The 13,851-nt window shown below is 34.5% G+C and overlaps 1 protein-coding gene across 4 annotated transcripts in view; it reads right to left on the bottom strand.

Moving 5' to 3' along the window:
- The window catches only part of NPAS2 (neuronal PAS domain protein 2), a 236,947-nt gene that overhangs the window by 109,690 nt on the left and 113,406 nt on the right, over positions 1-13,851 (bottom strand). For 2 of the 4 annotated variants that reach the window (XM_051984736.1, XM_051984737.1), the window contains exon 2: positions 11,651-11,718. The exons of the other annotated variants lie outside the window; for them this stretch is intronic. In XM_051984736.1, coding sequence (XP_051840696.1) covers positions 11,651-11,664 — 14 coding nt within the window. In that variant the 5' untranslated portion in view covers positions 11,665-11,718. The remainder of the gene's footprint in view (positions 1-11,650; positions 11,719-13,851) is intronic. 4 annotated transcript variants of the gene reach the window in all.

The following is a 13,851-nucleotide window of genomic DNA, read 5'->3' as shown; positions in this document are numbered from 1 at the left end:
GAGATTAATATCTGCAATGCTTTCAGTGGCTGATGCACTAAGCAGCAGAGATTTTGATCCTCCCCTTACTGTACAAGTATTACTGGAATGATGTCCTTTGTCACAATAAAAATACAATTACCTGGACCAAGTTTATTTTTTTTTTTTGGACTCCTCCTATTCTCCCATTTATCAGCTTCAGTTATTCTACAATTCTCTTTCCTGTCTTTTCTTATGAGCAGCTCCTAAAGTTTCATTCTCTAGGGAGTCTTCCCTAGTTAGGAAGTCAGTCACTTAGTCAACAGCATTTATTAATTGTCTACCAAGGGCCCAGTATAGCACTAGGCAGGATTTAGTAGGATTGCAAATCCTCCTCCAATGCTTGGAGGGAAGACAATAGTTGAAATATAATTAATAGCAAGAATAAATCACTATTTTTCTTATTGTTTCTACTACAGAAAAATAACATGGGATGGGGGTAGGATTAGAAGAGGAGATGGAAGCATTGCAAAATGGAAAGAATACTGGTTTTGGATGTTTTAGATCAGAACATGTGTTTAAATCTCTGTTCTGCCACTTACTATCTGTGAGAAATTCAACAACAAATTTGGGCCTCAATTTTCTCATTTGTAAAATCAGAGTTGAAACTGATGATAAAGACCCACTCCATCTCAATGATCCTATAATCCAATGACCAAAGCCCTGAAAACATTTACTTTGAAAATTAAAAGTCAAAAGAAAACAAATTTCTGCAACTGCTAAGTTTATACCCTCAGAAACATCAAAGAAAGAGGAAAATGACCTATATAATCAAAAATATTATAGCATCTCTTATTGTGATGGTAAAGAACTGAGAAATAGGGTAGTATCTATTAAATGGAAAATGGCTGAATAAATTATGGTATTGATGTAATTTTATATTTCAGCTTCAAAGAAATCTGGGAAGATTTGTTCAAATTGAAATAGAATGAAGGAAGAAGCAGGAAAATAATTTATATAGCAACCTTGTGAAAATTAAAAAAAAAAAACTTTGAAAGATGTAAGAACTCTAGACTACACAATTACTATCTATGATTTCACAGGACTGATGACAAACATGCTATTTATCTTCTGACAGAGAAGCAGAAAAATTCAGAATGCAAATTGAGACATGTTTTTGGACATGGCCAATCCAAGAAATTGTTTTGCTTGACGATGCATATTTGTTATAAGGATTCTGTTTTTCTTTTTTTTGAAACAGTGGGGAAAAGTGGGATGAAGACAAAATAGATTTTATTTGTTGAAAAAGATTGTGTTTAAAGTGCAAAAAAGCTATAGCTATGGTTTTGTATAGGACTCTTTTCAAATATCATTTTATATTGGAATGTGGGGTTCAGTGAATAAGTTCATTTTTGAGATGTATGTAGAGATCCTTGAATGAAAAATTAAAAGAAAAACAAATCTTCCAACTATTTTATTTTTATTCTTCAAACACCACATGATATAGATGCAACTTTGATTCAAATAGAAGGAAAAAGGATTTACAGATAAAAACTCCATTCAACATCTATTTACTGTCTGTGGGCCTTGATTTCCTCACCTGTAAAATGTTGGAAGTTGGAATCATTAAGATATATTCCATCACTAAAATCTATGATCCTATTTGTAATTGCTCTAAAAATATTTGTTTTGAAAAAGTCTAAAATGGAAACTTTACTTCAAAAAAACAAATCTTTCTCCTTTGCACTTCATTTTTATTTCTAGTATCACATAATAGAGAGACACAGATCTTTGATTTTGATTCAGAGTAGGAGGGAAAAGAGTTATGCAGATATAACCCCCAATTAAGTAAATTCTTCATTCAGGAAATGGCTAAGCCTACTCTGGGATAGATTCACGAGAAGATCTTGCTCAGCAATTGAGTGTTGTACAGTAATTAAAATGGGGGTTAACACATCTGCAAATAGGCATATGTTTAATGCCTTCCAGATGGAGATTGTTCAGAACTTTATAAAATGAAAAATGTGGTGTTATGTTCATTTAATGATGCAGCAGTACACAGGCCTGGGATTTCAACGCACTTGGTGAATAGACTATCCCCAAATCAAAAAGTATCAGGTGCATAAGGTATAATGCACCTCTGACACTGGACAATTTAGAGCAAAGCAAAACAATGTTTAAATTCTTTTTTCAAATTAATAGCTTGAGGTTTTGAGATCTTTGAAGACCAATTCTATCATGTTGACTTTAGGGACTTTGATCAAATCACTTATGTACTACTCCCGACTCTATCTCTGTAGTTTATTTTTGGGTGCTAGACATATTTCCTTACATTTGTCTTTATTAAACTTCAACCTGCTTTTGATAGACCTATTCTCTAATGTCTAAGTCACTTTGAATTATCTTCTTTACTATTCAAGAAAATGTGATGATTTAAGATTCTCTGTAACCCTACTGAAGCTCAGAGATGAAGTATAAGACAAGTCTACAGGTTCCAACTCATAAAAAAATGTACAGCAGCACCAGAGTTACCTACTAAATAATTTGGGTTTTGCTGGACTCTTGGGGCACACATATATTTGAAGAAACAGCTCATGTACTATATCTTTCTCAACTCTGGAGTTCTGTGAACCCCTAGTCACCAATTAGATAAATATTTTATGCTTAGTAATTCTTCAATATATTGTCATATCTATTACTGGTTTTTATGAGTGTTTGTAACATTTTACATATGATAAATCCTCTTTCTGTTCTACCATACATATAGAAATGTAAATTTTATTTTGTGTGCCAGTTCAGAAATGAGTGTCTAAATTCAATCATTGCTTTTAAAAAATAAGTGAAGAAATAGACAAAGTTCTAGAGAAGAGCAATTCTTGTGATCAAAGGGATGGAAAATAGGTCTTAGACCAAAAGGTTAAAGGAAAAGGATTTGTTTGCATGTCAAAGGGTGAAAATTACTGTTTTTAATTATGTGAAAATATTTTTATTTTTTTAATGAGGAAGACTTAGAGCAATTGTGTTTGATGTCTGTTGAGTACTCCACAAGAGGAAATGGGCTTAAATGAAAACAGGAGAGATTCTGGTAGACATAAGGAAGGTCTTTATTGGCAGAACCACTAACCTCTGGCATAGAGTATTGAGTTTTCATATTTGGAGATCTTTAAAAGAGACTAGTGAACCAATCATTTATCTGAAATACCTTGTTTACCTATTTAAAATGACTGTTCAATGTCTTAGGTGGATGGTCTAATAGTGGATAGAGTGCTGGACCTGAAGTTAGGAAGACTTGAAATCAAATCCTGAATCATATAACTTACTAATTCTAATAAGTATCTTGATCTCTTTGAGCTTCTGTTTCCTCATCTGTAAAATGGGGACAATATCACCTACATCACAGGTATAAGTTATATATAGGATTGTTATGAATATAATATGAAATTATGTAAAGCATTTTATAAACCTTAAACCACTACTAAAATATTAACTATCATAATTAATGATTACATATCATTATTAATAATAATGAGTGGAAAGAGCACTAGATTTGGGATCAAAGAGCATGTGTTTGGGTTCTTGTTTTTCTACTTACCACCTAGGTGACTTTGGACAAGTCACTTCACTGGTGCTCAGTTTCCTCATCTGTAAATAGAGGGTTTAGGGGACTAGATGATCTTTAAAGTCCCTTCCAATTCTAACATTCTAGGATGCTCTTTCAGTTCTACATTTCTGTTGTTTGTTTGGTGTGTAAACCAGTTGGTAGCTTGAAAAACCTTTATTATCTTTTCATATTAAATGTAATGACTGTACCCAATAATCACTCAAGAAATACAAACAATAATAAGGACAAAGGATGAAGGTGAAGAGGCTCCCAGAGACAGGAATTATATAGTTAATGGTTTGGTGGGATGTGTGATGTCAGCAACACTACTTCAAAGGCAGAATAAGAGGAAGCTCTTAAATAAAAAAGCAAAATGAGCCATCTCTTTCCACTTCCTATAAATTTAGCATTTGTAGCTTAATGCAATTAGGAACAAATGAGATATAACTACATAATGAAGGTTTCAGAATTTACAGTTTGTCTGGAAAAGTGTAGGGATGCATTCTAAATACTTGCAATTACATATTCATTAAAATTCAATAATCAATGAAATGGAAATCTTAAATGTGTTTATATATATTCTCTATACTTTGATGTGGAAGAGGCATGGTATAGTCAAAGAAGTCTGAATTTGAAATAAAACAAATCTGGTTTTGAATCTACCCTTGCCTGGATGAGATTGTCCCACACTCTATAGAGCTTGGGGGCATCCCATCTTGCTGTGTCCAGTCAGAAATCCAAGTTATGACAAACCCCCAAGGTTACTCATGCCCCATGGTGTCTTTCTCCTTCTTATAGCTAATTCTTTTAGAGTGCTAATCCCTCTATGGATTTAGCCTGACAGTCAATTGGGTACTCCTACCTCATGTCATATTCCTCTAATGGATTCTTCCCAAATCCTTTCTTTGGCAACCCTATTGCTCTCCCAAATCTATTCTATATTTACTATTCTTCACATGACCAAACCCCAACTTTGGTGCTGTACCCCGAACATATTATTTGCTACAAAATATTTCTCTGTATAGCTTTAATCACCCCAATCCTGTTTGCCTCAGTTTCCTCATCTGTAAAATAAGCTGGAAAAGGAAATGGCAAATAACTTTAATATCTTTACCAAAAAAACAAAAAATCAATAAATCCAAACAGAGTCAGTCAAATATAACTGAAATTATACATACAACAAAGTATGATGGTGTCTTTGACCTTGTCATCATTCCAGACTTTTCTGCCTCTAAAAACTTTAACTTTGAACTTCTGCTGACCACAATCTTTTTACCAATCACTTCTTTCCCACAAGTTCCTAAGAATCTACTCTTTACTTTTACTATATGTTAAACCTAAGAATCTATTCTTTACTCTTACTATATGTTAGAAATATTCTATAAAGATAAAAAGGACTCAGAAGTGAAGTAAATTGGTTTATTTATAATTCTTGCAAGACACGAGAGAAGATTATAGATGCAGAAATGAGTCTTTTTTTCTTATCCTGAAGTGCAAGGTGCTTTCCTTGTCCCCCCAATTATCTGGGGATGATGAAATTAACAGACTTCTTGGTCCTCCTATTGCATGTTCCTCCTTGTCATGTTCCCCCTCCCTCATACAACCCAAGTTCAAAAATTGCAGAAAACTCCTCCTTTGGATAGAAGTTAATATTAATTATATTTAGCTCATTAAGCATGCACACCTAATGCTTGCAGTTACCTTTCACCTACTTCTTGTTTTGGGGGGATTTTTTATCAGTTTATTGACTCAATATTTTGTTTTGTACAACTAACTTGGTTAGCTGATGTGACCTTTGTCTATCTTGATCTCTATATGGAAACCTATAGATTATTCACACTATAACATATAGTTCTTCCATCTTTCTTAGTTCAAGAGATAATTTGAACCTCATGTGCCTCTCTGCCCAAGCCTGTATCCTATTTTAATGATTAACCTGGATTTCCTCCTCCTCTCCAAACTCCCAAATCTTACCTCTTACAACCCTTTCAATATTCTAATTCCTAACCCAGGGTAACTCATAATCTGGTCCTACTCACTTGGTGTTAAATATTACCTGAAAGAATCATGAAACAATGTTGATTTGGTCCACCGTGTATTCATATTTTTCACATCAGCTGGGTCCCATTTATGTTGGGCTTTTTGTTTTTCCATTTCTTGTTAATCCTGCATTTACTAAAGTAGCTTTTCAAAAACTTTCCCACGATTCAGACAGGCAGGCTGATATAATAGGAATAGAGTGAATTTGGAGTAAGACTATCAGGATTTAAAATCTACTTCCATTTAATGTTTGTGTGACCTGTGGCAAGTCAGTTATTCTCTCTGAACCTCATTTTATCTGGAAAAAAGGGAGTGGTATTGGTAGAGTGGAAGAGATGACTTCTAAGACCCCCTTCTAGCTTTAAATCTATGATTCTAGGTCCTCAACCATTCTTCTTCCTCAATTTATTCTCAGCAGTGTTTTTTTCCTATTTTATTAAGAAAACAGAAGTTATCCAAAAGAAATTCCCCATGTATCTTCCCTTATTATTTTCTCCCCCTCAGAAGAAGAGGAAGAAGTATTCCTCCTTTGCAAAGCTAACTCCTTTTGTAGGATAATTAACAATTATCTCCTCTTTCTTCTTCATTTTCTCATTCTTTGTTGTCTCCTTTTCCCACAACCTGTAAACATGCTAATCTCTCTCCATCCAAAGGGGGGGAAAATCCTTCTTCAATTCTTTAATTGTCTTAAACATCACCCAATTTCTTTTTGTTCACTTCCTCATCCTTGTCTCATTCCTTGTCTCTCACAAGTCACTTGTGCCATCTTAACTTTTAAATTCCATTGTCTTTTCTTAGTCTTCATTCTCTCTGACTTCTCTGCAATATTCTGATTGATTTCCTTTTTTGTTTTAGTTCTTCTTCTACCTCTCTGATCATTCCTCCTCTGTACTTCACCCTATTTATTTCCCCTTTCCTGCCACATCCTTCTTTTTCAGATGTTTCCAAAATACTGTTCTTGGCCCTCTTGTTTTGCTGTTTTCTCTTCTACAATCTTATCCGTTTTCATGCCCAAACAATCATACTTATGCATATTGCTAGATGTAGATTTTTTATCTCTAAAAAAACTTTAAACCTTCATTTCAAATTGCCTGCAGGGCCATTTCCCCGTAGATTTCGCATTTTTTTCAAACTCAACCAAAATAACCATCTTCTCCTCAACTCATCTTCTAAAAATAGCATTTATGTGGCTCTTTAAAGTGTGCAAAGCACTTTACATTTGTTATCTGAGCTTATCTGTAGTTGGGGATACTTTATAAATATCTGTTGAAGAAATTAATTAAATAACCCCAAACTTCTAATTATAGACTGTACAGTATTCATTCACACAAATCTCTATAAAGTATTTTTGTTAAGCCAACTAATCAAGCAAGCCTATTAGTGTATATTTAACAAACAAAATTCTATCTTTGATGATTAGAAGAAAATAAACAATTTAGTTTGTGTAGAGACTAGCTGACTAAAGGAAAAAGCAAAGTTTATTTATTAATGACAATGAATGAATTCGTTGGGGGGGAGGGGAAGCAAACATCCTGTTAAGTAGAGCAGTATATTTCATTAATAATAATTTTATATAGTGCTTCAACTTTTCAAAATTTCTTAATGCTCATCCTTTCATTTGATGTTCATGAAAGTATATTTGGAGCTGAATTGGTAAGACACTATTATCTTCATTTTACAACAAAGAAAACTGTGGCATGGAGAGGTTAAGAAACACAATCAAATTGCAGAGCATTCTCATTACAATGGCAACCCTAGGAACTTAGGTCTCCTGATCTCAATAGTTCTGGGCTAAATTTCTAAAGCATAGGGACTGTTTCATTTTTTTAATCTAAATTTTCAACTACTAACTTGGTACCTGATACATAATAAGGGCTTCATGATATCCTGGTTAGTGATTGATACTAAAATGAAAGCTCTTTCTTTCCTACCATCAGAGCTGATCCCTAAGATTCCTGGACAGTGGGACAAGAAGACATATCTGAGAAGAGAGAAAGACAAAGGGAGTCTGTGATTACTGCTGTTAGACCCACAAGGACACAATAGAGTGGAAACTTTGAATACTTTCAAATCTGTTATAATGAGTCAGTGGACTCAACCAGTTTTCTTCACAATTCATTCAGTCTTCAAAACCACATTCCACATTTCTCTTCACCTTTATAATGGTACATTCTGGCATAAAGTACAACTACTCATAGCATTTTTAGACAGTGACATTTTAGAGTTATTTACAAAATCTCTTTGGCTTAGTCAGGGAAGGATTCTGGAGTATAGAGTACTATGCTAAGCCCTGGGGAGGAAGGGGAAGGTGGAGGATGGTGGAAGGATATACAAAAATTAGTTAATACAAAACCCTCGCTCTCAAAGGGCTTATGTTCTGATGGGAGGAGAAGGGTATGGGGATGAGGGTGTAGGAGGGGCAGTGGCTGTGGGAGATAAGGGAAGTGCATATGCAGAGAGGTGACAAAAAAGGATTATGGGGCAGGTACTTGGTACAGTGGAAAGAGTGCTAGCCTAGAGCCAGGATTATTTGAGTTCAAATTCAGCCTCAGATACTTACTAGCTATGTAATCTTGGGCAATTTTTGCCTGAGTTTTCTCAGTTATAATATGGAGGTAATAACAGCATCTATTTTCTAGGGTTATTGTCAAGATTATATGATATTTGTTAAGTGCTTAGCATGGTACATGGCAAATAATAGGTGCTATATAAATGCTAGCTATTATTATTATTGTTACTTGAAATCTTCCCAGAAAAGTCATTACTAACTGGATTAGATCCAGGAAGAATTTCTAGAGGATGTGACATCTGAACTCTTTTTAGACAAACACAGATTGCTTGGAAAGGACTAATGGGAAATAAAATACCTCAGAGTATCATCCAATCTGTGAAGTTGTATGTGTTTGAAAGGAGTGGAGAGGCAGCAGACTAATGGGTTCCATATAGAAATATTTTCTAAAACTCTACAGGATTTTACTTCCCTATGGGAGGATCTCTAAAACTTGTGGAATCTAGTATGGTCCCAAAAATATATAAAAAGGATGAGTAGTTGAAACAGTGACAATAACAGATCAAGGTCACTGAATCTGAAGGGAAGAAAAAGGGAAGTCTATTTTCAGTTTATCAGGTGAAGCCTGTAAAGAAGCAAAAACACTTTACCTCCCTGACACTAGTAGTATCTAATTGCATTCAAAATTCTCACTAGACCTTGGAAGTAGCTGGGGGTGTAGCAATTACTTTCATTTGCCTAATGTTATAATGTCATCATAATGTGAACTTTATTAAATGATGCCGCTGTTATTCACCAAATGTCTAACAGTATAAGTAGAACATAGAAGCATGAAGCTGACCCAGTCATCTAGATCATCTAAAATGAAAATTCACCTGAGCAGGTATCTCTACTATTAAAAAACTAGCTCCATAACCCTTAATTCAGCATATCACGATCTTGAGTTAATTCTTTTGGTAGGTCTGCTAATTCCTATTGCATTACCACAAAGCTTTCAGAAATGATTAAAATTTCTTTTGTTACTTGATTGTCATGCTAGGATTATTATTAATGTTTTGGAAAATAAAAATGTGAAAATCTCAATAAAGAAGACTGACAAATTGCTCAAATTACAAGGTCTAACTTAGCTGATAAATTTCTCTCAATCAAATAAACACAAAACTTTTTAATCTATTTCACTATATCAAGAACTAGTTGAAATCATCATAAAAGAAAATGAAGACACATTTTCTTAGTCTGCCATTGGTTGGCTTAGTGGTTTATTTATTGTCAATGGAACTTTTGCCTTATGTCCTTAGCATCAGCTACAGTGAGTAGGCAATGTGTCACTTCAGATTAATTTTATATTGCATGTGTGGGAGCCTGTAAATGTTATTTCACTGATTATATTTTTAAAATGAAATATGCTTTGAAAACTGTTCACTAATGTGAACTAAAATCACCTCTTTCTCTCTTTATTATTAGGTGTACCTAAAGGTAACTCTATTATTTTATTTCTTCGTTGCCTGGAAACAGTTGAAGTCGTATCATCGCCTTGTTAGATCAAGGATTCTTAACTCAGAGTCCATGTACTTTTTTTAAAAAAAAAAATTGGTAACTATATTTCAATGCAATTGGTTTCTTTTCTGATGCTATTTATTTTTATGCATTAAAAACATTTTGAGGAGTCCACCGTCTTTGCCAGACTGCCAAAAGAGTCCATAACACAAAAAGGTAAAGAATCCCTGAGTTAGACCAGGAGTCAAAATCAGCACCAAATCAGACCAGATAAATATAAGGAACAGACACTCTCAGCCCTTGAGAAAGCACTGTGATATCACAAACTGGAAAAAACCAAATGCTGTCCAGTTTCCAAAAGAAGTAAGAATGAAGACTTCTAACTAAAAGCCAGTGAGTTTGACTTTGATTACAGGGAAAATTCTAGGAGTGGGGGCTAATGAACGTCTAGAAAAGTGAACAGCAATCACAAAGAGCTCATGCCATACCTCATTGCCTTTTCAGTTATTATCAATCAATAAACCTTTATTGTGCCTACTATGTGCAGTCACCTCACTAAATTCTGAAGATATAAAGAAAGACAAAAGACAATTCCTGCCCTCAAGAAGCTTATAATCTAATGAGGCAGGCAATTTACAAGAGGAAATTAAAAGGAGTTGAGGAAGAGGGGAGGTATCAGATTAAGGAGCATAAGGAAGAGTCCAAAGGAGCTTAGTCAGGTAGAAAATAAAGAGATGTTTGCCCTTATTTGAATGGAGGCTCTGGGAGGAGGGTCTCCAATCAGAAGGTCCCAAAGGTACCTAGTAGTGAAGAAGTAAGAGTATTTTAGGGTATGTAGGAAATGCCAGGGAGGAAATGAAGAGATAGCTAGCCTAAGGAAACTGGTATACAGCTAACCTAAATTATCAAAGTATTTTATAAAAATCTATCATACTATCCTCATAGAAGAGTTGGAACCATGTGGAATATACTGGTTCTAAAGAGAGTCATTAATAGTTTGAAGCCAATTTGAAAGAGGGTAGAAATTAGTGTGCTTCAGGGATCTGTGCATAGCTCTGTGCTAGTCACCATTTTTTCAGTGACTTGTATAAAAACATAGAGAATGTCTTCATCAAAATTTCAGATAGTACAAAGTAGAGAAAGTTAGTTGTTAATACAATGGATGAGAAAATCAAGAACCAAAAAGATTTTGAGCAAATTACAATATTTGGCTGAAATAAGATTAAATTTATTAAGAATAAATACAAAGATGTATATTTAGGTGCAAAAAAAATCTTTAAAACTAAAAAATTGGTAAAGTATGGCTAGACAGAAGTTTACAAATAGTCTGGGGTTTTAGTGTGTTGCAAACTCAATATGAGTCAAAAGTATGACATGGCAATTAAGAATGTTAATGCAATCTTACTGCATTAAGAGAAACATGATGTCCAGGACTAAGGAGGTAATATTCCCACTGTACCCTACCCTGATCAAATGGGCACCACATTTTTGGAAGGACACTGATAAAATGTCCAGAGAATAATGGCCAAGATAGTGAAAAGCCTTGTCTTCATGCTACATAAGAATGGCTAAAAGAAATAGGGATATTTAACCTGAAGAAGAATTGGGGGAGGGAACAATCTATCTTCGAGTATATGAGGGCAGAAGTATATTAGAGGGTTTTTATATGAAAGAAATATTACTTTTTTTCACTTGGAGAAATGGGTGAAAGTTGCCAGAAGGAAAATTTAAACTTAATGAGTTTTTCCCTCACTGGACATTCTTAAGCAAAGGCTGTATGATTCCTTCTCACATGTGACATAGGTCCTTATTTCTTGTTTCTGTGGAGAATTAGATGGCCACTAACACCCCTTCCAAATCACCTTTTTCACTACCCACCCACCCACCAGAAATTTCTGACCCTCATCCTCTTCTTCCAAGCACCAGCCCCAGATCAAAACAATCCCTTCTAAAAACCATAACTACCAAAGGCCTGGAACTCAGTGACTGCCATGGCTTGCAAATAGCACTTGCCTAGTCAGATAAGGAGAACTATGTTTCCCTACCTCCTTTCCTCCATGAGCCTGGGGACTCACTTCACTTTAGGAATGTTAGGAAAACAATGTGGAGTCATCTGGAAGACACAATATTGGTATCAATGCAAACCATCTCCCAATTGTAAATTTAGTCCAAGCCCTCCTCCAATTATGGTCCTCCACTTTTATGAAAAATATTCCTCTATTCTGATTGAGTGAAAATATGTCTGAATTTATAGGACCTGGGTTCAGATCTAGATTCTAATACTACCAATATGACTGTGGGCAAAGTATTTAATTTTTTGGGCCCTCAGTTTTCTTATCTGCAAAATGAAGGGATTGTACTAGGGGCCCTTTGAGATCCATTCTAGTTCTGGAGCTATGACAGCTCTCATAGTCCTACCATCTTCTGGTGCTCAGTTTGAAGCCTTTGCTTTCTCCTGAAGATACCTTATTTTTTGGACATCTTTTCTCACAACCCTGGCAGGAGGTCAGAAGGAAGACTTGTTGAAGTCTTTGCTTCCCATTGCCACTTTCAGATGCTTCTCTGACACTTATCACTCAGCAACTAACTCTACTACTCTGAAATGCACTTCAGTTGGTAGAGATTATTATTATTATTATGATGGTATAACAAACAAAAAACATTGGATTTAGAGGAATTGGGGTCTAATCTTGGCTCTATTATCATACCATCTATATGGTATACTAAGGAAGGTAAATCATTTGCCATTTTTTAGCCTCTGCCTTCTGGTTTATAAAATTAAGGGAGTTATATTAGAAGACTATTGGTCTATTAAAATCTATGATTTTATGATTCCATGATCTGTGGACTTACAAGCCAAGTGAGTTCAATTACTGTTGTCCAATTTCTCTCAGTTTCCAGTTTCACCCTCATTTTCATGATTACTTTCCTAATTCTTCAACCTCTTCATTGCTCATGAACTCTGTCTCTATTTCAATTATATATATATATATATATATATATATATATATATATAATATATATATATATATATATATATAAAACCTCTCATATATATATGAGAGGTCATATTTTATACCTTTATTTGGTCTTACACCCCATTCTAGCTCAACTGATTTGCCTCAGGTACTTAAAATTCCTAATTAAGGCTTTGCTCTGAGAGTTATCATTCTGTGAAAATATAAGCCAATAATAGAATATAGGAAAATAACTTCCTCACATAACATTATATTAGAGAGAGTGAAATTCAGCCTTAAACCTTCTCCTCCAAAAAATATCTTCCATACAATATATCTTAAAAGATACAATGAAAAGTAAAACTTGTATCTGTTACAAAAACCAGTTTTTTTCAATAGTGATGTTATAGAATTATAGAAATCATAGAAATCCTGCAAATCATAGAAAACCTTGATTTTAGAGACTGACATTTGAAAATGACACAAAGGGCTATGGAAAGACAAATGGTAGAGTTATTAGGCTATAGTTGAAAGATCATGTGATCATAGATTAAAATATGGATAGGATCTCAAAAGGCTGTCTCATCCAACTCCATTTTATAGATGAGAAATTAAGATCCAGAGAAGTTAAGCATCACACATGTAGTAGACAGAAGAGCTGGGATTCAAGCCCAAGATCTCTGATACCATATCTTTTACTTTCCATTGTAACATAGTACAGTAGAATCACTCAGTTAATAAGCGTTATGCAAGAAGTAGCAGAAGAAGCATCATCAAAAAGATGCATAAATGGGAAAGAAGGTATGTGGGTCAAATAATGCCAACAGATGGGCTGCCTGAGTATTGTGCTGGTACCCATGAAATATTAAGTGATCTGGAGCAGAGATTCTTAATTTGAAGTCTATGAACTATGGTATTTGAACATTATCTTTCAATATAAATTTTATGCATGTAAAATTTATTCTGAGAAAGGGTTCATAGGATTCTTCAGTGTCAAAAGGTTCCATAATATAAAAAAGGAAGACTCTTGGCTCTAAAGAAAAACATCTGGTATACTAGAGAGATCTTCTATGGAGGAGTTATAGAAAGTCATAGAAATAATGGAGCAGGATGAGAAGGCATGCATGAATAGAGATAATTGATGAGATCATATATACATTAAATAATGACCCTAACCACTTCTGGGGGGATAATATTGTTCAATTACTTAGTGAAGGGGATAAGTGGTGTTGGAGCATAGCTTGGAAGAAGAGCTAAGACTAGCATTTCTACATTCAGAAGCCAGTTAT

Source organism: Antechinus flavipes, chromosome 3 (genome assembly GCF_016432865.1).
Source record: "Antechinus flavipes isolate AdamAnt ecotype Samford, QLD, Australia chromosome 3, AdamAnt_v2, whole genome shotgun sequence".
NCBI lineage: Eukaryota > Metazoa > Chordata > Mammalia > Dasyuromorphia > Dasyuridae > Antechinus > Antechinus flavipes.
This window is presented reverse-complemented; position numbering and strand designations above follow the sequence as displayed.